General features: G+C 37.3%; 1 protein-coding gene across 1 annotated transcript in view; it reads left to right on the top strand.

Annotated features, from left to right (window-relative positions):
• Positions 1-4,301: 4,301 nt before the first annotated feature.
• The window catches only part of SYTL3 (synaptotagmin like 3), a 28,329-nt gene continuing 8,613 nt past the window's right edge, over positions 4,302-24,017 (top strand). Inside the window, exons 1-9 of the mRNA XM_054397845.1 lie at positions 4,302-4,411; positions 5,783-5,998; positions 8,472-8,536; positions 11,117-11,168; positions 12,486-12,558; positions 13,489-13,561; positions 16,844-16,968; positions 20,568-20,711; positions 23,376-23,554. Of these exons, the coding sequence (XP_054253820.1) occupies positions 4,302-4,411; positions 5,783-5,998; positions 8,472-8,536; positions 11,117-11,168; positions 12,486-12,558; positions 13,489-13,561; positions 16,844-16,968; positions 20,568-20,711; positions 23,376-23,554 (1,037 nt within the window). The remainder of the gene's footprint in view (positions 4,412-5,782; positions 5,999-8,471; positions 8,537-11,116; positions 11,169-12,485; positions 12,559-13,488; positions 13,562-16,843; positions 16,969-20,567; positions 20,712-23,375; positions 23,555-24,017) is intronic.

The following is a 24,017-nucleotide window of genomic DNA, read 5'->3' as shown; positions in this document are numbered from 1 at the left end:
TTGTATGTGTGTGTGTGTAATGATGTGAAAATTAAACTGTTGCAGCCAGGTAGTATAAATAACACTTTTATGTTCTTTCCTAAGAATAAGTGTATCTGATTTACCTCTGCAGTGTAGAAGGTAGCCACAAATTACAGTAGCTTTTGTGATTTTTTTTTTTTTTTTTTACACTGAACATTCCTAATCTCTGTCCTAGCTACTGATTTATTATATACATCCTCTAGGGTAATGGATTAAATAATCCAATTACTTCAAGTCAGTGATGGCTGTAACTTAAGAAGACCAGTTTATTTATACCTATTTAATTGTTATTATTTTGCTAATGCTTAAGGATCTAAAAAGAGATCAGTAATACATTACATGCAAAAATGCTTTGAGAAAAAGCTTCCTAAATCAGGCATTTCTAAACGCAAAAACTTAAAGTAGTATAACTTTTGCAGACAATCTGGTCTTGGGTAGCCTTTTCATTGATCTTTAGTTATGTAGCTACATAGTATTTTGTCTTCATATAAAAGAAAGTGCCATGGTCTTCTGATAATGCAATGTGTGTGTTGCATGCCTCTTGAGGTGTGGACCACGCTGATCATCTGCTCTCTTTTCTAAAAGCCACTGACCCATCTGCAAGGTGTCTGACACTGGATTATTTAAAATAGTGATTGAACAAAGTATTTTACATGAGCTTTATACTGAAAAGGGAGAAGTGTCATGGTATTGACTAAAGAGTTTGCTGTTGCCTTTAGTTTTACATAGAAGATATTTGGCTTTGGGGTTAGCTGGCAGTAAAACAGATATTTGGTGTCAGTGGGTAAACCTGAAAGGAGGGCATTTATGAAGATTTTTAAGGTTGTTATTTCCTGTGAAGAAGAGTCATTACTGAAAACTCCACTTCTTCATTACTGACAAAAAAAAAAATCTAATGCAGATAGTGTTAGTGTTAGAAAAGCTCTTCTTTTATAATGATAAACAACTTTTCAGTTCATCTTGAATATTTCTGTGAAATGATTATGAGTTCAACTCTGTTGTGTGGTGCAAGGATTATCTTCCATTTTGGGAGGTACAATATTTATTCTTATAGCTACCTTGTCATTAACCTAGATTTTGAGTTATTTTTGAATGTGCAAGAAAAATTGGCAGTACACAGTGATTGTCAGAGCTTAAATCTTCATGAAGTTTTAAAAGGCACAAAGCTGTGGGAATGTCCAGGTGGAATATTAATAGAGCTGCTGGCTACATGGTGCATTTTAAGCTCTATTCTCTGCAGTATGCGATGGTCTTGGCCAGCGGTGAGAGACCTACCATGGCTTTTTCCCTTTCTGAGTCTCCTCTGGAGACTTTCAAGACCCATCTCGATGCGTTCCTGTGTGACCTGTGCTAGGTTATATGGTCCTGCTCTGACAGAGGGTTGGACTCAATGATCTCCAGAGGTCCCTTGCAACCCCTAACATCCTGTGATCCTGTGACCTAGTCTTTCAATGCTACTCCCTGCTGGCATTGGATTCAGTCCTTATGATTTATTGCTGTGAATAGGATATGAATCGTGGCAATAGACCCTCTGGTTTTGATGATAGTGTTTGCAGTATCATCGACAAGCTAAAGCTGAATGCCCTTTGAAGAATCCTGCCCTGACTAGGGCAGAACCCATTGAGAGAATAGCTTTGAGCAAGACAAAGAGGAAACAAAGAAAGGCTCCAAACTGTTCCTTCCCTCATACCATTTAAATTTGTGCAAGCTCAAATAGCTGAAAACATAATGCAAAATATAATAATTCTGGGCATCTCTAAATAAGATTCTGTATGCCCTCAATGTTTTTCGTACATAAAGATGTCATCTGAAACCCATTTCTTGAACCAGGCCTGAAATGTGGGAAACTCTGCTCTTCTGTGAAGAAGGGAGGTAGTCCTTTTTAAAAGGAGTTGTTGCATAGCATCTCTTCCTGTGCTTGCTTAACTGCAGATGTTGACTCGTAGTAGCTCTTTGTCTCTGTAAAACATTAACATATTTTCTTTAAAATCACTAAAGCTATTGTGTTGCATCCACCCAATAATGGCCATCATGAATTTGCTAGCTTTTACTGATGCTTCAGCAGGATTTTCTGATGATGTTGTAGATATGCTAGCCTTTGGAAATCCTAGGAGTTTGTAGAAAATATGCTGTAACGGATGTTTTGGTATCTTGTATGATGCAGAAGCCCCCAAGTTTGTAGTGACAGTCCTTTCAAATTGCATTGACTGAAATTAAATTGAAAGCTCTAAACATGCTCAATTCTGGCAGATGTTCTTCAAGTAAAATATGAAAGCAGGTAAACAATACAGCAGCCTTTGAAAATTACATATATTGTGTTAAAAAAATTGCTCAGGTTTTTTGCCTTTCAACTGAGTAATTTCCTGTGAAATTGCATTTGTTAAAGAAATAAAATGATTATGCCTATCTCTTGTCTCCTTTGTTTCCACAGGAAACCAATTTTTTTTTCTTTGTTAGCGCTACTTCTGTGAAGCACTTTGTCTTTTTTGTGTGTGTGGAAGGATTTCATGAAAAAAACATAAAAGAATTGAATGCATACTGTTTATAAGCACAAATTATTACCTCTTGCATTTTTTGTAAGAAGTTAAGTAACTTAATTGAAGCAAGCTGCATGTAAATTAATTCCCTACACTGACAAAAATATTTTGTCACTATATACCTGAATTTTTAGTGCTTGTTTTTTGTTGCTTTTTGGGGGTGGGTGTTTGGTTGGTTGGTTTGGTTTGTTTAACTTAAAACCACAGTATTTTAAATTAATGACCCAGTAATGCAGGTCATTGGTCAGATTGTCAGCTGAAGTCCAGCAGTGAAGCATCAGTAACTGCTCTGGAACAGCTTTACCCTTCTGTCTGAGTGTGTAGACCTTCTGTCTAGAGCTTGACTATATGGATTTAGTTCAAATTAAGTTTGAAACACTTAACAGTTTTCATATACACATACTCAATATTTGGTGTAACACAAATGGAACTCTCTTACTTTTCTTGTAGTACACACTAGACAGCAGTATTAAAACCAAATATGATGTGTAAGCTGAATTAGGTGATCCTGCTCTGTCAGGGGGATTGGACTAGTTGAGCTTTTGAGGTCCCATACAACTCCTATCGTTCTGTGATTCTGTACGTGAATAATTGTATTCTTTCTTTACTTCAGTGCAAAGTAGATTAAAGTCATTCTCTATTTTAATGTGAGTTTTGCAAAAGTGAAGGTCACAAAATATATGTAAAATGCAGTTCTTTGTTTTAATTTTTTTGCTATTTATTTATTTTATTTTTTTACTATTATGTATTTGCACATTACCATCGTCAGTTGGGGCCAGAATTCTTAGTGGAAGTAAGATGTATCTTAACTCCTTAGTGTTTGTGTGTATTAACAAAGATAACCACGTTATTAGATATTAAACTGTTTATCTAGTCTTAATAGACATGTCATTGATAGAAGTGACTCTTAGGAGGTGTCTTCCCCTCTTTCCTCTCAGACTTACGACATTTTATCTTTTCAGTAAGATGAGTCTCATCCAGGATGACTATTCCAGTTGCAGGACATGTAGGCCTGTTTTCAAAACTAACTTAAGCCTTAAGCTTCTTTATTGGCTGTTTGATGTTGACTGTATAGAAAATGAAGGTATGTGGCTGAATGTTAATGGACCGCACATTGAGACTGTCTGAAGAACCAGGCTGGCTTAACCTCTGCTGCATCTAAATTAGTAGTGCATGAAAAGTCTGAGAATAGCAAAATATGCTTTTCACATACCATTTTAAATGTCTTGAAGAGGTGAGGAAAATTAAAAATAATGTGTATTATTTTTTTTCCCTAGGGCCAGAAATCACAAATGTACAAGACCAACAAAACATAGAACTATTTCCCCTAATCCTGTACACAATCTCTTGGTGAATTGTCTCTCCATCTGTTGACAGTTAAAGCTCTATTTAGGACTTTGCTGCAAGAGTTTCTCTCTTTTGGAACCACTCTCAGTAAAAAAAAAAAAAAGACAAGAACAAGAAGTTCTTTCATATGAAAAAGACTGAAAGACTGCTGTGACCTTGCTAGCTGTTCATATTCACTGAATGGTAGACGCACTTAATAATGACCTGTGTGAAGATGGACATGGTTATTTTTCTCTTCAAGGATATGGCACAGTGAAATGTATCACTAATCAAGTAAGAGCACGGGCACTTAGTAGATACTCAGACCACATTATACTCTATGAAGTAGTATCCATCGTTCTGGGTGTAATAGAACCATAGTACAGGAGTCTGCAAAATAAATGAAGTTTGGGGAAAATGGCCTGTGAATTTAATCTAAACTTCCTGAAGGAATTGGAACGGGAAGCTATTCTGGAAGTCCTGTACCGTGACCAGATGGTGAGAAAAAAAGAGGAGGAAAGAATAAGGTACTTGCTGTTCCCCTATTCCTGTATTTCTCTTTTTTTTTTTTTTTTCTCAACTACTCAAGAAGAACACTTCTTCCTCTTTACTGTCCTTCTAAACACATTAATTTCTTCTACTTTTTGTTAGCTAATACCTTTTTATTCTTTGGGAAAACTAAGGGAAAACTATCCAGAGCCTCTTGGATTCGCCATGCTATTGACTACTCTTCAGTAAAGATGAGCAACTACTGTTCGGTGAATAATCTTGATGAATGTTATTTCTAGACTTCAAAGAAAGTTCAGTTGCTGCCTGTATTTTTTCTGTGAAGGTTTTATGGCATTCTCACCACGTTCCTCTATATAGTCCTGGTAACACAGAACATGTTCAGATCAGGCTTATGTAACTTCTATAGTGCCAAGACCAGAGGTAAGGATTATTGGATGTATGTGCTTATTGTGCTGAATCCATCACTGTCCCTTCTCACATAAAACAGGTAGCAAGCACACCACACTGTCTTGGAGCTGACTAGTGTTAATATGTGTCACTGGTAGGGAAAATGATTCTATTTAATTATTTCACACTATGCAAGTATCTCAGTTACAGGGGATAATAGGAATAAGGGATATAAAGTATTTTATTTGCTTTATACTAAGGCTGGGGCAAAAGATTTCCTTGCAGCTTTTGCTCTGCTTTGTCACATTACACCTCCAGGTAAAACAGGGTATTTGTGTTGCTAAATTGGACATTTTCAGTCTCTTAAATATAAAAACTTAAGCTTTGTTCACAGCAAACATTCATGTATTACAAATAAGTATGAAAAGTAAATAGAGTGTTGTAAATAATGCTTGAATTGTTTAGAAAGTCCCTTTCAATTGTTGATGATGTAGTTATCAATTGATTATTGGTATGTGTAATGGAAGCTTAATAAAGTGGGGGGAGTGTTTTGGATCTGATGTGGGTTTTATTTAATGTTCAGGCGATGCATTTGTTAGGATTATTTTTACTTGATAGAAAATTTGATTCTTGAATTAATATGATAAAGAACGTGATCAGATGAATGGGAGCACCATTTACTCTCAGTTGTTGTGTGTGAATACATAATCCTTTGCAGACATAGCTTGGGTAGCCTGCCCTGAGCGTGTATAGCTGATGTGAGTAGAACCCTCAGTATGTGCAGTTGTGCTTACGCAGTCACAGTGCACAAATTCTGTGTGCAGAGGCCTTTCAGACAGTGCTTAGTTGAGGTCAAACTTGAGAGCATACCTGTCACTAGTTTGCACAACCAGTCTATTGGCTTGTGATTTATGTAGGGGTTTTGGTCGATTTGATTTGATTCTAATTTTGTTTGGTTGGTTTTGTTTTGTTTTGTTTTGTTTTACCGGGGGGGGGATTAGGAAACTGAAGCTGCAGCTGCAGCAGCTTCGGTGGAAAGGAGCAAGAAATGTAAGCTATGCGTACCAGGAGAGATCTTGTGCTCGCTGCCAGAAATCACTTGGGTTATTGATGAACAGAGGTGCAGTATGCAATGGGTGCAGTCATCGAGTCTGCTCGGAGTGCCGTGTCTGCCTGAGTCCCTGCCTTTGGAAGTGCACTGTTTGTTACGCCCATGGGTAAGAATTGTTACTGCGTTGGATAAGTGCTGGTTTACACTGGCTATCCAGGGGGTGCATGCCGATTTTGTGTGTTCCTGTTGCTTTAAATGGGTAATGAAACAAAGCCTCTCACAGAATGAAAACATTGGATGAAGCCCAGGTAGCAATCAGATTGATGGGAATTTTGTATTGTACTTCGTGTAGTCAGAATTTCCCTTCCTGTGTTTAGCGAAATGGATTCGCAGGGTAGGCCAGAGGTAATGTGACAAAGATAAGGGCACAGCATAGGAGGAGTCATTAGTTTGCAAACTGTAGATGGAACTCTGTCTCTTGACTCAATACTGAACCAGTTCAGTGTAACAAGTTGCTGAAGGTGCTGTATTTTGGTATAGTACAGCAAATTTCTTGACGGTTTCCTAAGCACGACTTTTTTTTTTTTGCCTCATACTATATAGGCAAGGAGCCTGGACTGATGAATAATTTGAAGTTATGTTTTCTATAAATGTAAAAAGCATGAATAATGTTACCAGGAATTGTTTAAATATGGTCAGAAATCCAAATTTGTTTACTTTGAAGGATCTGGGTTTTCTTTTACTGTCACCATGGTTTTCTTTTCCAGGAAACAATCTTTCTTTTACTGTGTTGGTACAATTTTGTTATCAACATGCTCCATCGTAGTCCATTCTATTCATCAGAATCTTTTGTAAACTAAATGGTTTAGCTATATTTTCACCTTCAGTGAAAAATGATATGATATAGGCAGAGAAAGATAGTTTTGGAAAGTAATCAACAACTGTGCTGGATGATGTAGATTAGAAGGCAGCTTAATAGCTGTATATATATAGTGCTGTGCACCTTTAGTTATCTCATAAGCTTGTTCAGATATTTAATGGTAAAACCAGGAAAGCACTATTTAAATTAATAAATGGCATTTTTACTTTTCCTTGAGAAAATTACTTTTTAAAGTCTTGCTAACATAGAGGAATTGTTCATCTGTCATTGAAATTCTCTTTATAGCAAAGAGAGCACATTTGATCTTTAGTTGTGATGCAAGTCCATTAAAGTTGTTCAACTTCTGTTGCCTTCAGTGATGGAATAGATGGAATCGAGGTACTACCAACGCAGAGCTCTTTAAGATCTAGTGCAGCCAGAGATTTCAGACATTTATTAGTTAATAGATCTCCAATCTGAAGTAAATAAGTATCCTGTCTCAAAGTTAAAATGAACTCATTGTAACTCATCTGTGTTCATTTTTGCACATGGATTTGTGGTAAGGCATGAAAATAAATAGCACCATCTATGCAGGTAGTGAATTTTTTTAATGTTCTGTATTTCTACTTACAAAGGTTTATTTTAAATGCCTAAAATGCCTCAAAATCAAGCCACAGAAAGGAAAAAAACCAACCTATTACTTACAGTTTGTCTATTTTAACATAGAGTAGGGTGAAGCTTGAAATAGCAGACCTAGGGATTTTTTGGGTAGATATCACTATAGCTCCTCTGTTTAGAGGTTTTCCTTAAGGAGGCAAGCCCTACATGAATTTACTGTCTGTATGTTATTGCCAATTTCAAGCAATATTGTCAGAGGCAATGGTAATAAAGAGATTAATTTCATAGAAAGAAAATTAGTGGCTGGGTAGAGAAGAAAGTTTAGTGGTGCCTGTACTCAGGAATTGTTTGCAGTAGGACTTCATCCTATAATAAGCATCAGAAAATTTACCAGAAACAGAGATATTATATATGCACTAAAAATTAGTAAGACATTTAGATGAGAATTTTGATCCTGAAGACTCCAGAAAATCCTCACCTCAGTTAATTTTTTTTTCTCTTTAATAATGGATGAGTTCAGATTGCAGACTTTATCTAAGTCGGTTGGAAACAACAAAATGTAGGAGTCCAATCTTCTGAATATCTGCTTCTGACAGAGCTATGTAGTCTGGTATCATTTTATACTTGTTGATCATTACTTTTCTGATCCTGTGATCCTGGTACCTGTATATGACATTGACATCATTGATGTTAAGTCTCCACTACATGAGAGATGAGCCACAATGCCAGCACACCACTAGGGTTGTGGAGTTCAGTGTTCTCCGGTAGCCATCCCATGTTCTGCTTGGGAGTATGTCCTCTGTGATAGACTTCCTCTGCTCCTCAGATGAGGCTGCAGCCATTAGCTGTCAGCACAAGTACCTAGGCTGTAATGCAAGTTGGATGGATAGACTCGAGTGGACCCAAGATGCTTGGTTTCAGAACAATGCCTGCAGCAGTATGTATTGCTTTTCATGGGCAGTCCTACATAGCAACTAGAGAAGAAAAAAGAAAAAAAGGAGGAGAGGAATCCTTTGTTTGTACATCCACAGCAAAATAAGTCAATGGAGTCAGCAGCCACAAAATATGATAGAATTAAGGAAGATTGTTAAGTAGTTATGAAACATTTGAAGAAATGCATTTTGGAAAATGTTATTTCAAACCTTTTCTACTTGTTTTTCAGAGATGTGAAAATAAAAGCTGGTGAATGGTTCTTTGAGGAACGAGCAAAGAAATACCCCGGTGAAGGTAATCACTGGAACAGATAATAAACTACTGTGTGATGTGTAGTCCTTACCTAACACAGAATGGAGTCTGCCACTGTATTTCATGTTTCTTCCACTTGGAGATTTGTCAGAAATTAACATGTAGCACATCTGTCTATGCACTAAATAAAATATGAACACAAAGCAACAGAAGGTTTTAAAGGTATAATTTCTTTAATATGAGTAATAAGGATAATTTATTTTGTATGATTAATAAGAACAAAAAATTGCTGACCACATGAATTCGAATTAATGAACATGTAATACTTCTAAGAAATGCAGTTGCATGAAATAAATATAGAAATGTGAAAATGTATGTGCAGGAAGGAAATGTTGTTTGTCAAAGTTAAAACTTCAGTTGTTTTCACAGAGAAAGTTTTCAAACTTAAATGACAGAATGAAGTAAAGAACTCGTATAGCTATAAAGCAACAGAGAGCTAAATGCTTACAGTTTCTTTACTTTCAGCCAGCTGTGCTATTGCTTTGTGTTCAGTCTTTTCAATGTAATTAAATATGCAAAGCCCTAAAAGAAATTATAGAGGATGTGCTCTATGGTATGGGGGGGCTGTGTTTCACCAGCCAAAGGGCTGTTAAGTGTTCACCTGCAATGCCTAATGAGGTGGAGAGAATTTCTTTCCTCTTTCCCCTGAAGTGCCACTTCAGATAGGCAAATATTTCACTTTGTGCCTGACTGTCGATACCTGTTGCAGTTTCATGTCCAGTGTCTGCCCCGTATCTAAATTTAAGAATATCTGGTAAATTATTAACATATTTAAGGCACTAGCCCTTAGCTATCTCTTGGGAAATTGGAAGAAGCTTATAAATGGAAGAGCATTATCAGGCAATAATCAGGGGTAGTAGATATTAAAGATAGACAGCAAATAACATATTAAGAAACTAAATTACAATTCCTCCTAAAACAATTCATTTACAATTTGAAAGATTATACTGAATTCCATTCTAGCTAACAGAGTTTTTTTTAGAGCATTAGCTGACTGATCTTTTAAAGCACAGTTGTTTCTCATAACTATTGCTTTATAATTTTCCCTCATATTCTTTTCAGTGGGTTTAAAGCTGTTAATTTTAACAATCCCTCTCAGTTACTGATAAATACTATGTTGTTCTCAAACACTGAATCCAATATTGCAAGGTACTAATTGTCCCTCTTTCCAGTAAAATAAAGTCCTCACCTTGCATTATCAAAGCTTTGTGGGAGCTTGAGGCATTTTGCTTAGTCTAATAGTAATGCTATTGAAGTCACAAAGATCTAAGGATATACAGAAGGGAACCCTAGAGGAGAAAATATGTTTTGTTTAGTTCATTTGATTAGACCAACCGATATAATGAAAGGGGTTGAAAAATGGCGAACTTTGAAACACTGCAGCCGTTGTACATGGAGAGACAGTGCCCTCTTTTGGTTTGAAAATATAACAGAAGTGAGGTATTCACTGGAAAGTAAGTTTAACTGAAAAAAACCCCCAACATATTACAGGGAAGCTTTATCAAATTGCAGAGGTAAAAAAAATCCCAAAACCAACAGTTGCTTTTTCTTAATTTTGTGTGGCTTCTGCCTAAAATAAAAAGCATGTATTCGTAACAGTGGTAGATTGCCTTTACCAACTCATAAATTAAAAATCTAAGGAATCATCTAATGCTGCAGTAAATCAAGATACCAGATAGTACTTATTAATAACAGAACATTAACTCTGGAGTTATGATTGAAATTTGTAACATCAGTAAGTTGGTTATTGCTTCTACCACAAAGATCTACTACCTTTATATAAGTAGTATAATTAATGGTATCACATGGTTGGTATGCTGCTTTCTGTATTAGGAATGATTAGTGATTATAATTACTCCAGATATTTTCAGTTGGCCATTTGTTACATGCATTTAGCTCTTCTTTCTGTTCGCAGAAGCAAACTACATTTTTATGAGTCTTCATTGTTTGTGCCTGATGGAGTGCTTGCTACTTGGTGGTGTTTACATTATGTGGCTGCTCACCTGGGGAATGTGACATGGTTGCTTTTCTCCCCACAGGAATGCCCTTAGCAAAACGTTTTGCTCATGTTTGTGAGCTAATCATGCAGTTTCATGATTTTTCAGGTCTCTAGAAGGAAAACTGAAACGAGTTTTTCATCAGATGCAAGAGATGGCCACGTGCCTACTCTTGTACACGTTTTCAAGCTTTCCACAGTGTTTGAGTTTTATGATAGAAGTGTTCTTTAGTGCAGTGGGCCCGTACACTACCTGCCTTCTGGATCTCAGGCAGCTGAGAGCACCTAGCAATCTGTAGGAGTGGGCCTGTTAGCATCTGTACGTGACTGTCCTCACCCTTTGTGAAGAGCTGGTCTGAACATATCACCTGTAAGAGGTGAAGGACAAATCATGATAGAGTTTGTAATACTTTAGGTAGGGGTTGATTTCACTGACTTGCATCTGCATGAGCTTCTGCAAATACAGGCTGGCTCCTGAAAGGCACTAATTTTAAAAAGAATTTTACAGGCATTAGTGTTGTTGCTAAGTGACCTTTGGGTGTGGTTTTTTTCTTCCTTCTTCACAGGCAATCATGAAACAGTTGGTGCAAAGCTCTTGAAATCTTATCAGAACCTGAGGTAAGACTCATAAAAGAACAAATGGTCCTAGGACACTGAAAATTTGTGTAGGTGTTGTACTGAATGTTATAAACCAGCCAGAGGTTTGTGGCATTTTATTATGAAAAACAAATTTCAATGGTTTTGAAGTGCAAGTGATAAAAACATAGAAAAATTGCCACTTCTATCTGTCAGAAATCCATAGAAAGGGTCTTAAGTACAAAAGAGAGTCATATGTTTGGATATTGTATTTATTTTTGTTATATTTACTTACAGCTTTTTGCGTAGCTGTTTACACTGTTGTCTTTCAGATTTACACACTACTTTTATGTGATCAGAGATTGAAATTATTTACTATATGTAATAACAGCAGCATCATTATTTGCTCAATGGGAGATACTGCTGATTTTATACCTTTTGAATTAACAGTAGGCAGGAAGCTCTGTGTTAGGCACGGCCCATCCGCTTACAAACATAAAGTGAGAAAAATCCAGTTTACACTGAATACATCCTTTGACTAAAAGCTTACACATGACCATACTTGAGTTATTACCAGTGATATGTAATGAAATAAGGCTACTTAAGCTGTATTGCAATTTCGTTAAAAAAAACCAAACCAAACCCAAAACCCAACACATTGAGATGTCCTCGATTTTATGGTGATTATCTGCAAGGCATATCTGTGTAAGACAAAAAACAGAGTCAGCTAGATATGATGCTAACTGGGGCTGCAAGAAGACTTGTTTTTACCTAAAAGATAATAAAAAAGGAAGTTCACCAGCTGCCTTTAGGGTCTGCAATTGTGCCATGATAACAGGATCAGTCAGATAACAGTAGAGTTGTATTTTTTCACAGATGGGAGGTTATTTAGAACAGATAAAATGACTGGAATGCTGTAAAGGGACCAGGCAAGGAAGGATCCTTTTGTATTGTAAAGGAAGGTGACTGCTTTCTGAAAACATCTCTGAAACAGAGATGGGGTGTGTGTGAAAAAAAAAAAAAAAAATTGTGTCTTAACACTTGAAACAAAGATTGAAGTACTGCAAATCATATAGAGGTCAAGGAAGCCTGTCCTAAATTGGATCTTCCTGATTGTTTTAAATGAGTAATTCTGCCTAGTGGAGGCCAGGGTTGAGAAGATATAAAAGTACTCCTAATTCTTGCAAACAGGCAATTACCCTTTGTTGCAACTTTGAACAGACAGAGGCTCTCAATCCAGATCTTTAGATTGCAGGAAAGATAGGAAATAAAGATTCTGTGCATAAATATGGATAATTTATTGATGTATTTGTATAATATATTAATTGTTGCACTGTTTATTATCTTTTAAATTTCTAGTAAAATTTCTGTTGTACCTCCAACTCCACCTCCTTTCACAGAATCCGCAGCAGGAAGCAATGTGACAGTAAATGTATGTATCTGCAAAACATAGGTATGCATGCACCTGGTAGGGTGTCATTCATATGAAAAGGCCAGCCAAAGGAATGCAGTAAATAGCAACTGCTGTAGCATCACATTGCACTGTAAATGCTGCCCTGTTCCTCTGTAATTTTTTTTATGCTGCCTTGGTGGTAGAAGAGAAAGGTCAAAGGCTGCCATGAAGAATGTTTGCAATTAGCTTTCAGTTTTTGAGAGAAGTGACTAACTGCTCTAGTGTCAAGTAGAATACTGCACCCAGTTTTTGGTGCCTCATATGGGAAGGCTGGACTGAAATCTCCTGAGCTCCCCTCTAGCCTGAAGGATCTCATGATCCTGTGGTATTCAATATTCATTTATAAAGCAATTGTGCCATGTGTTACTTTCATTGTTGAGTGAAAAACAGTGAATTCGATGGTTGGCTTAGCATTGCAGCCTCTGGCAGACAGAGTAGTGGGACATGGCTCAGAACTCATTGCAATCACACTAAATTACTATTCCATTTCTTCCCTGGGCCCTTTGCAATTCTGTAAACATTCTGATCCATGCTTACATGGAGTTTAATGAAAACTGATTCAGAGGCACAGGAGAATCTGTAATAGGTATGACTTTTCTCCTTGAAATATGAAGTACATTACATCAAATCAGTGATGTAATTAGTTGTATTTATGAAATTGTTGTGGTCTTTATACAGAGTTCCACTTATATATCAAAGAGTATAGAACTGCAAATGTGATTTTCTGTCTTCATACATTAGTACAGTTTTCAACTCTGTGAACATATATCCTCAGATGTCTTCATTTATAGAAGTGAGCAAAGAGCATTACCATCTGATTGTTGTGTAGTCTGTAGATATGTGATCACAGAAACTTTAAAACAGCAAGTATTTTGTGCTTTCTTACTTTTGGCTTCTCCCATTTTGCAGGAACTCGGGCAGTCTAGAAGTTTTAATAAATCTGTGGAAAATTTGTTTTTGTCTCTCACAACACACATCAAAAGTAAGTAGCTTTCACTACTTTTGAGAGTAATGTAGTCAGATGTTTCTGTGTTTTGGCCCAGTTGTTGGCCAAACCCAGTTATTTAAAAAGGGTATTCAGTAATGACTGGAATTACCAATGCTGAGATTGAGCCAGCCTGGAAAATAATAGAAAAAGTCTAATTCTCCCTCAGCTTTCTGATAGTTTTTTAACAAGCTGATGATACCAACCCAGCACTTCTTTTGAAGATATGAAAAGACTGTATAACGTTATTTTTAAGTTTACTGGATGTTTGTATGCAGTATATTTAACTCACATTACCACAGAGTTATAACCACTTTCTACTACAGTGATCTTCATGTTAATTGTCTGACTGACCCCTGTCAAAGAATCTATCATGCAATGGAAGTAGAGTTTAATATTTTCATTCACTAGCAGTTTTCAAGAGGACTTCCTTCCTCTTTCTCAATCTGTCTAATCGTGTGGGTTTTTTCAGTGTGTACTTCTAAGAACCAGCCAGTCCTTCCAACTCTTCTTTCACTCTGATAACTGTTTCCTTCCGTTCCCTTATGCTGCCTGCTGTTCTTCAGGGTGCAGACTGTGTGTGCTCCTCTAAGGCTAACTACAGTGAGTACAGCCAGACACTGAGAAAAACAAATTAAAGATAGCAGTGACCAGAGCCTTGTGAAGGGGCTTGCAGATTTACATGTGTTTGAAGGAATATTAGTATTTTCTTACTAGCTTCATCTTAGACAACCCCAAACATGAGATTAGATCTGAATCAATTTGGCTTTAGTGCCTTTCTGCTTTTCCCCTTGTCTTAGCTCTGTTTGGTCTTTCCTCTAATTTCTTCCACCCATGCTAAAGGCCTGTTCTCTATTAACTTCACAAATTTACTGTTGTGTCTGTGTGAACCCATGTTAAAGCTCTCTCTTCTGTCTCTCCTGAACAGAAGTATAGGGTAGGGTGGCATGGGATACTTCATCACTGGAAGCAGGTATCTGAGGCAGCACAGAATTGGATGCAAAGTAATTTCCTCTTTTTTCTCTTAGTCTGAAGCCTGGTCATAACACACACTTGCTGGTAAAGACTATTAGGACCGCAGCAAGCTAATTTAATAGTTCTTTGCTAGCAAAAGCAAGGTTCTGCTCCCCCCACATCTTTCTTCTCTTGCTGTTTCTGGCCTTATACTTCCATTGCTTAACTTGAATTAGCCCCAGTGTTTCTGGACCCCTCTGGAAACTGATTTAGCTAATTAGAAAGGCAAAACATAACCTGGATAAAACACATGAGTACTTTTCTGCTCGTTTAATGAGTTAAATAGGCTTAAGATAGGGTAGGTATGTTGGAGCCTGCACAACAGAGGGTGCTTGGTCATGATTCTATCTGGCCAGGAAGGAAGACCAGAGGTTGTAGGAGGGGATGGCAGCAAGTTGTTAGCTCAGTTCACTTGTATGTGAAACTTCACTCAGATGCTCTCATCTTCAGATAGGGTTTTAATTTGTGAGAATGTAACAGGCTGTTGCAAGCACTGAAGTCAATAATTAAAAAGTCTAGGAAGTCTTACAGAGAAAATTACTTAAACTTCTTAAGAAAACATTTTTTCAGTCAATATGGCCTCTTAATGAAACCTGGTACTGTGCTGATAAATGCTTTCAGTCATGAGTGTCTAAAGTTAGTACTTTATATCTTATCTAGATAAGAATGTCCAGGTTTGAAGAAGTCTTTAATGCACCCAGCTTTTGTGTATTGCAGTAAATAAACCTGGAGAACCTTGTTATGCCTCTTATTCTATCACTGGAGCCTGTGTGTGCATGTCTGAGAGCAGCAGGAACAAAGGATCAGCATGTGCAGCACAGTGCTGCTGTTGTACAGTCTGCTCTTTGTGCTGTTACCTCCTGTTCCAGTGTCATTTGGCAGCAACAGGAGATTGCAGTCCGATGGCTGCTGTTTGGTGAATGTAAAGTGAGTTAGTTGCTGGTTGCAGCTTTACTTGCAGTGCAAGGTTGCCCTTGGCCCCACATCTGTCTCACTGACCATTTGGGCAGAGAAGCCAAAGGAGGAACAGAGTAACCAGTTCTGTAAGTTGTGCATTTGAAGAGAGCGTGAGGCAAGCTTGTGTCTCTGCTTCTACTGCTGGTCAAGCTACTCAGATTGTATCTACTCCATTAGGTCTCTCACTCCAGTCTCTTTTATGATCTCCAATTTCACTGTGTATTTTTGAAACCTGGTTTCATTTGCAATCAGAAATGACTCAGTTGAGCCTTGCCTGTGAATACGTCACATGATGCCTTAATGGTGTACACAGAGTACAGTAAACATCTGAGGACTGATTGCTGCTAGGAACAAAACTAACCCAAAGTGGCTTTAAAAATTACACTTGAGAGCTTTTGTTTTTGAATACCATCATGGCATATTGTCTGCTGTCTGAGGTTCCTTCACAGGGGCTCATGTTGTGTTTATTTCTTCTGTATGAATTAAACATATGATAGCTATTTCATGTACCACTTATAAGTTATTAATTCTTCATGAGAGACTGTCTGGGATTTACAACAACGTGTCTGCTGCCGAGCCTGCTAGTTTTCAGTTTCAGAAATCACGGATGAGTGCTGCCCTTCCCTTTAAATGAAGTTCTGACTGTACCCTGAGGAATAAGAAGCAAAAAGCAGTGCACTAAATGTCCAGTTGTCCTATAGATTTATTTGTCAATAAACTAGAAGTTACTGAAGTGCTAATTCAATGAGGTGCTTTGCTGTGGACATAAGCTTATTCGTATGAGTAATGTTACTGAAGTCACTGAGGGCTACTCGTGTTCTTAAAATTACATGTGGTTTGGGACCAGAGTATGCAGTATCTCTCCTTCAATCCATATTTTGGATACATATCTAAATATTTTTCAGTATGCTCTACTTTCTAATTTCCATTGTCACGTTGCTTTATGTTGTTATAATGATCTTGCTTGTGTCCCAAACCAAACTGCTTTACAAATCAAAATATATATATGGGGACTGTAGTAGCTGATTATTCAACAAAAATGTATTTGATAGCGTACAACAATTCCTTGTAACAGCTATAATGACAGTAAGCAAGGAGTATAGTTTTCATTTGAAACAGCAGGAAATTTTAGATAGGCAAAATAGCAGTTACACAAAATGGGACAAGCATGTGCCATCCCATCTGTTTTTAGGAGATCAGTACTAAAATTGCAGGATGAAAGTTTGAAAGCTACAGGATTAGCTTATAGATCTGCAAGATTGCTTGCACTATTTGTTATAATGACTTCTCTCTTTATTTCCACTTCAGAAATCTCTAAGTCCCAGAATGATATGGCTGACCGATGTCTCCTAACCGCAGATCATGGCCACAGCATGGAAAGAAGGAAGCAAAGAAGGAGCCAGTCTGACACTGCTATCAATATTACAAGCAGGGTATCGTTGTTATTATACACAGTCTTTAGCTGTAGGGGCTGTTGCAGGAATACAGTATGTTTGTAAGAATAATCACTTACAAAGTGGAATTTTACTTTTATTATGTTAGGTGATGTTCACTGACTTTGTCCAGAACTCTGATTCTTCACAAGGTTTTTAACTGCACACTTGATCTCAGCTCAGAGCTGAAATGTTAGACTGATATTTTACAAAGACCCTCACACAGGGAGAGTGAGGATTGTTTTGCTTTCAGGTGCTCACAGACTCTGTTGAGCCTGACTAATGTCTGCTCTGTGTAACCACTGGACTGCAGGAAGGTCCTCTGTCTTGTTATCATCCTGCTCCTCTAGCTGTTGAACAGGAGCAACCCACAGCTGTCCAAAACCCATCCTGATACTTTCTGAGCGCTTTTTAATTTAGCAAGGAAGAAACACTGACTACTGTTAGTTGTTAGGCAACTTCCCTTTTCCTTTGGTTACAGATTGTAGCTTTTAGAGTTCTCTTGTGAAGTTTGAGAAAAATCTAGTCATCTTTCTTTCCACAAATTGTGCTGAAGCTGATGTCACGTATCTGCTTTGGAGTTACACTGAAGGTTGCATCTAGTATTCTTTCACCTCCAAAGTGCCTGGGCCTTTTCTATACTGGATTTTCCATATAGTGGGTACTGACTGAATTGCCTTGCTCATCTGAGTGAGGTAAATGTGGTCTGCTAAGTGTCTGAATTGGATGCTGAGAGAAGCTTTTGCTTTGTGTCAGACCTCATGGCAAGTATTACTCACATCTCCCTGGGTGCACACTTCTCACTTTCCTCTGAACTATTTAGGGGTTGGTAAATGGAAGAGGCAGGATGTCAGACCACACAGAATAGTGGTTTGAATAGGCTCAGCAAGGTCTGGAAATTCTGTGAAATGAGTTCTGGTATTTTTTTAATGCAATTGTATTATAAACAAACTTGGTAACAATTATTAACTACCTGAGTTGAGTGCTGGCAAACCACACTTCAGTGTCACTTCATTCTACTGCTCTGCCAGTGCATTGAAAAGCATCAGAGTTGGAGAGAATATGAACTTAAACTATGCTTTATTGTATGTTGATTGCACACAGCCTGTCATGCTTAAAAGATCAATATGGATTCTTTGTCTGGAGAAATGTATTAATAGGAGATTCAGATTATTTGTCTGGGGTTCTGATTGCCTATTTAAAGATTTAGGACTTAATTTATGTCCTCCATTTGCATTAGAGATTTTGAAAGATAAACGTCACTGTTTCTGTGTCAGAGCACTAGTTCTCTGAGTCAGGGAGCTTTTCTTTCATTCAGACCAGTTAGACTATATTTAAGGAAGAACTTTATTTTTTCTAGAATTGCTGATGGGGTTTTTTTCTCATAGACGTTCTCTTTGCCAGTTATGTTTTTTCAGTATTGAAGGAGATGTTACTCATTTGTCCCTACTTGGCATTATTTCATTATTCTTCAATTTTTTACATCCTTACTTATACGACTTAGGTTTAGGGACAGAACCTTATTTAAGTTACATTGCAAAACAAATAGTTACTAGAATTTATAACAAAATATGGTATAGACATCTTACTTATTTCCACCCCAGAAAAGACTTTCATTTAATTTCTTTCATGTTTGAGAATGAATTGAAACTGTATTTTTTCCACCAAAAAGTGTGCATTTTTCCCCTAGGAACAAATGGGAAATAATAGCTGTAATTCTACCACTTTGAATGTGCAGAGTCTAAGACTGGGGCACCACCTCAGTCTCAAGAGCACTGTTTCTTAAGTAAGTTTTCCGTGTTTGTGATATGTTCGGAACTTGATTCCTTCAGATTAAAGTTAAAAGAAATTATATTTAACTTCAGTACTAGTGAAAAAATAGTCCAAGAACCACCAGTCAGTGTAAATCTGGATTTGGGAAGTTGAGTAGTGTTTTCTAAGCCCTCCCACCATCAGAAGCTCCAAGTTCATGGAAGAAACTACAGCTACACCTGCCTTACTGGGTGAGCAAGCTGTTTGTGGTACATTGGTAGCTGTGGGTTACCTGTCCTGTGACAGCAAATGCATCCTGCTGGGCTAGGTGGGAGTCTTGTGCATAGGACCTGATGCTAAGTTTAGCATTGGTAGTTGTGTTGCCTTGTCAGTCACTTGGCTCCTGTTTGATATAATAGAGAAGCCTTTCTGAATCAAGCAGAAGCTAAAATTCTGTGTGTAATAGGTTGTTTTGCTTAGCAAGTGAAGCTGGTGGTGTTAGGTTTTCTTAAAGCAGAAGACATAGTTCTCTGCTGAGAACTGTGTCATTTGGTGCTTGGGAGGCTTTTTGAGCCTGTCATACGTATGCTTTTTCTCTCAATTTCCTTCTTGCATAGGAACTGAATGAACTCTTACATCTATTCTTAAGGTAGGGCAGTTATTACACACAACAGTTTCTGTGTGTTATAATAACAGCATGCTGGTTTGGATTTTGCACATACTATTTTCTCAGAAGTAATCTTCATACATAATCTCCTCTCTTGACCTCATTCTTTAGTGCTTTCTTCTGCTGTGCAGGAGGGTTCCCCAGTTTGTTAAATATGCAAATAAGTTCCAATCCTTTTTGTTGATTCAGTCACACTATATTCTTTCTAGTCTTTCAGATAATCCCTGTTACACGTTTTTTAAAAAGAATTATTTTCTTAGATCCTAGTCATGTAAAATGTCTTACTTCACTCTTTTTTTGCCCCCTGAGCTGGGAACATACTTTTCGTAGATTCAGGGGCAGTGGTGTGCCAGAATGAGCTAAAATCCATTTTCAGCATATTTCTAGTCATATATGTTTTTGGGTTTGGTTTGGTTTGGTGGTTTTGGTTGGTTGATTGGTTGGGGGGTTTTGGGCAGTTCATTCTATTAAGTGGTGTTATTGGTAACAGAAATGGCATAAGGTAAATCTCAACGATTTCTGCTACTGTATGTTGTAGTTATTGGAAAGGTGAATGGATTTAGTCAAAGCAAGGTCAAGAACACCTCACAAATTTAAGCTTTTTCTGTAATCAAAGCTAAATTAAATCTTATGACTCTGTTTCTATTTTCAAGTCTCTTTCAACTTACATTCCTTCTTGCATAGGTAGACACAGGCATGTGTCATGCATATTGCAAAATACTATTTCTGATTTCCTGGGGGCAAGAATTTTTGATTGCCTTCCAAAAAGACTGTTTTATTAAAGGCTAGTAAGGCCTTTTATTAGTATATTACTACTTTTGGTGTGTAATTAGTAGATAATTATTGTTAGTAATTGCTGTGGTTAATGATGCACAGATTACATGGAGGTATGTTGGGTTTAGAAAACTATTAATGTAATGATTGTATTACTAGCTGGGATGAGAGAGTTGTAAAGTAACATTTAAATTTACTACTTCGTTTTTGAAAGTGTGCCACTTCCATGGCAGTAATCAGAGTGAATTGTAGCTGTTTACTGATCCTTTTTTTTTTTTTTTCCTGATAGCATTCCTGAAGGAATCAGGGTATTTTTCTTAAATTAAAATAACCAAAACAAACCAACCAAAGAAAACCAACAACAACCAACCAAGCAAAAAACCCCATGTTGCTGAATTTCTTACAGATAAAAAGTACACCCAGTCTTCAACAGCTCATCACTGGGACCAAAAATGACAGTGGGATTCTGACCAAAAGGAATTGCAAAGAGGAAGAAGACATAACAACCAGTCCTACAAGTGATGCAGTTTTCTGTGATGGAAGAAAACATGTAAGTTAAAGGGTGAAGGAGAACAGAACAGGGTATAAGAGCTAAGATGTCAAACCTGTGTGGGAGCAGATATAAAAGCTAAATTCTTGTGCAAAACATGGGTGTATTTTGGATTACCTTACAAAATAAAGGAAGATGCTTGAGTTTATATCTGCTGAATGACTGCCTTTGGCATGGTCTTAATAATTACACTGTGAGCTTTTGCAGCATAAGACAAATCAAATTAATAATGGATAATTGATACATGGATGTATCCATTAATAATGAATAATTGATAAATCATCTTCCTACTAACATTCCTATTTTATGTTGGGGTTTGGAACATGGTTCCTCCTAACCTAGTAGCTAGCTTTTTCTTTTAAAACTTCATTTAACAGAAAGGTTTTGCTATTCTGCAAGAACTGTGGTAATGGAAATGTCAGTGGAAATTCAAATATCAGAATGTCAGTGAATGAATGAAGAGAAAGCTGACAGTGACAGAAGCCAAAGGAGCTGCTCATAGCAGTTTGTAGCAGCTCACAGGTTTAGGGGATGGCATTGACTCATCCTCTGGTGGATGGTATTTTGAATACTGAAAATGACATGGAAGTCAGTTATAAATTATTTCAGCACACACTTTAAAGCCTCTGTAATTAGCTGTGGAACCAGATTTCTATGCATTAGTGATGAGGTTAAGGAGAGGGAAGTATCTAAAGAATCCATGACAGATGTTGTAAAGAAGGAAACTAAAAAGACCTTTGGGGAATCAAAATTAAGCCATCCTGCTCACTTTCCACAGGAATATAAACAGACACAAGGACGTTGGCACTCTCTTACAGCTTACTGTGCTGTGGAGTCTGAGGTGTTAAACTGGCGAATGGATAACAGTTTTGGATGACATTTTTGATTCTAGTGACAACTGTTTGAATTGGGCATAAAAATGAAGTAATTTCTATTATCTTATAAAGTGTAAAGTTAAGTTCCATTAAACTTCCCTTATGATTAAGTGTTGATGACTACTCCATGAAAATGTATCTTCCAAAATATCAGATGGCATTGCTTCAAGTCATGCCAGCAGGAGTGCAACACATGAAGTCATTGCTAAATCCCTGTTCACTGACCCAAAAAGGATGAGTGATTTCTGCATTGAATGCATGGGACTCCTGATTAGGTGGGAGACATATGTAATGATACTCCAAACATCCTTAATCAGAACACCTATCCAGCCTCTCTAAATAAGGGAGGGTGTGAAGTAATTATTAGGGATCTTTGCAGAACTTTTTTAGGACATATAAGCTATGAGGAAATTATGTTTGTGTTCCTCTGTCATGAAGGATTTTGGTGGAAAATAAGCATTTTCTAATCAGATTAATAAAAATATAGCAGTGAGTGAAAGACAAAACCTTAACAAAGCTGTAAAGAAGATTGTGCTGATACATGCCTCATGGAGGGAGCAACAAGCACCAGGTCAAAACAGTCCTAACATTTCTTAATACTTCCTCAGTAAGCACTCTGACCCTTCTTTTGTCAGGCTTCTATGCTACTTAGAGCTTATAGGATAGAGTAGCTAGCTTCTTTAATTAAACTGTTGGTGTGAATTTAAAATTGACTATTTGGCAAGCTGCACGAACAAGGAAGAGAGATACGATCTTATAAACAGTGTTCTGCATTCTTAGCTGCTGGGTTGTGCAAAGCAGAACACCTTGGTTAACCAGTCCTGTGTGGGCTGGTGTTTAATTTTCAGAGGGAGGAGTGATCTGACACAGGTATTTTATTAATCTTGGGCAATGTTGCTGTCAGATAAAGTACAGTTGTGTTTTTTGTGACATATGCTATTTCAAATCTTTCTTGGGTTCACTTTAAAGAATATCATTGTGAATGACTGGAGACTAAACTATTTTGAGGTGATAGTTTGCTATAACAAAGGCTATATAGTACTGTAAAACTGCAAGTCTCTGCTGGGCCACAGAAAGTGTTATAGTCTCTTCTTTTACTGTATGTTCACAGCCTCTGTAAATGCAAGACAAAAATGCTGTTTATTGTACGTGGATGGACAACACCCAAACCTTTGCCCCATAGGTGAAAGTAGATGAAAGGAAAACAAGGTGACTGAGCGAGCTAGGAAACACCTTTATGCACTGGTTCTTTGCATTTATTCTTTATGCAGGACAACTGGTTCTTTGTATTTTAGGCTTTCTTGAATGGTCTGCTGGATTACAGAGAATGTCATTTTTATATGGAATTGAGACATCTTGTAGAATATTTATTAAATGTGTGAGGCCACTTTTGTTTCTTTTAATATTTGGTAGACTCCAGCATCTCAGCAGTGTACCTTGCTATGACCTGTGTATTAAAAGCAGTGTAATCCCATGTTTTTTATGTTCTTAGATTTCAGAGTTCTTTTCTCTTTCTTCCTTTCAGACAGCTACCCCTTTTTTCTCATGGGAAGCCACATAGCAATTTTATTCAAAGGCAATGCCTAGATTTTGATGTTACCTAAGAAAGCATTTTCTTGGCCTAGAGAGCTTATGGAAGAGGTTATCTTAAATCTTTGTGATTGCAGTAGCTTGATAGTCATGTCTGTAAAGAAACTGTCTTTTGAGAGAAATAAATATTAAATAAAAATAAGTATTTTGTCCTGGTTTGATAGGAATCTACTTTTCCCAAAAATTTGTCTTTTCCCAGGGGAGTTTGTGTAGTCTCAACAGCACTTGCACTGAGTCTGGCGATTTTGGCAAGGCTGACATCACGGGAGAAATAGAGTTTGCCATAAGATACATCTTCAAATCTTACATCTTAGAAATTTGCATCAAGAGATGTAGGAACCTGGCTTACGGAGAGGAGAAGAAGAAAAAGTGTAACCCGTAAGTAATTCTGTAGAGAGAGTGAAAAGTAAGGCTGACACTCTGTTTTACGATACTTACGCATGCTGTGATTGAAATGAGTTGATGTATGACGGTATGCCACAGCAGCCCTTTCAGAACATATAACACGTGTACCAGCCCTTTTCACATATGTACACCACAGGACAAATGGGTTTCATACCAGCACTTGTTCCATTTTGACCATTTTCTGCTGGTAGTTTTCCCTTTCCCTGCATGTGAGCAGGCAGTTGGATATCTGTGTTGGTGCTGAGTACTTTTGGATCTAGAGACGAGCTGTTCAGATTTTAGCTCTTAAGTTGTGCCTGCAAAACTAATGTGTAAATGGCTAAAACATGAGGTGTCATGTTCCTAACTCATCTGCTGACTCCACAGCACTGGCTGATTGCTAGACTATTTCACTGTTTTCATCTTCTGTATAAAGAACAGAAATTTCAGATACTGC

This window comes from Indicator indicator, chromosome 2 (assembly GCF_027791375.1).
Source record: "Indicator indicator isolate 239-I01 chromosome 2, UM_Iind_1.1, whole genome shotgun sequence".
NCBI lineage: Eukaryota > Metazoa > Chordata > Aves > Piciformes > Indicatoridae > Indicator > Indicator indicator.
This window is presented reverse-complemented; position numbering and strand designations above follow the sequence as displayed.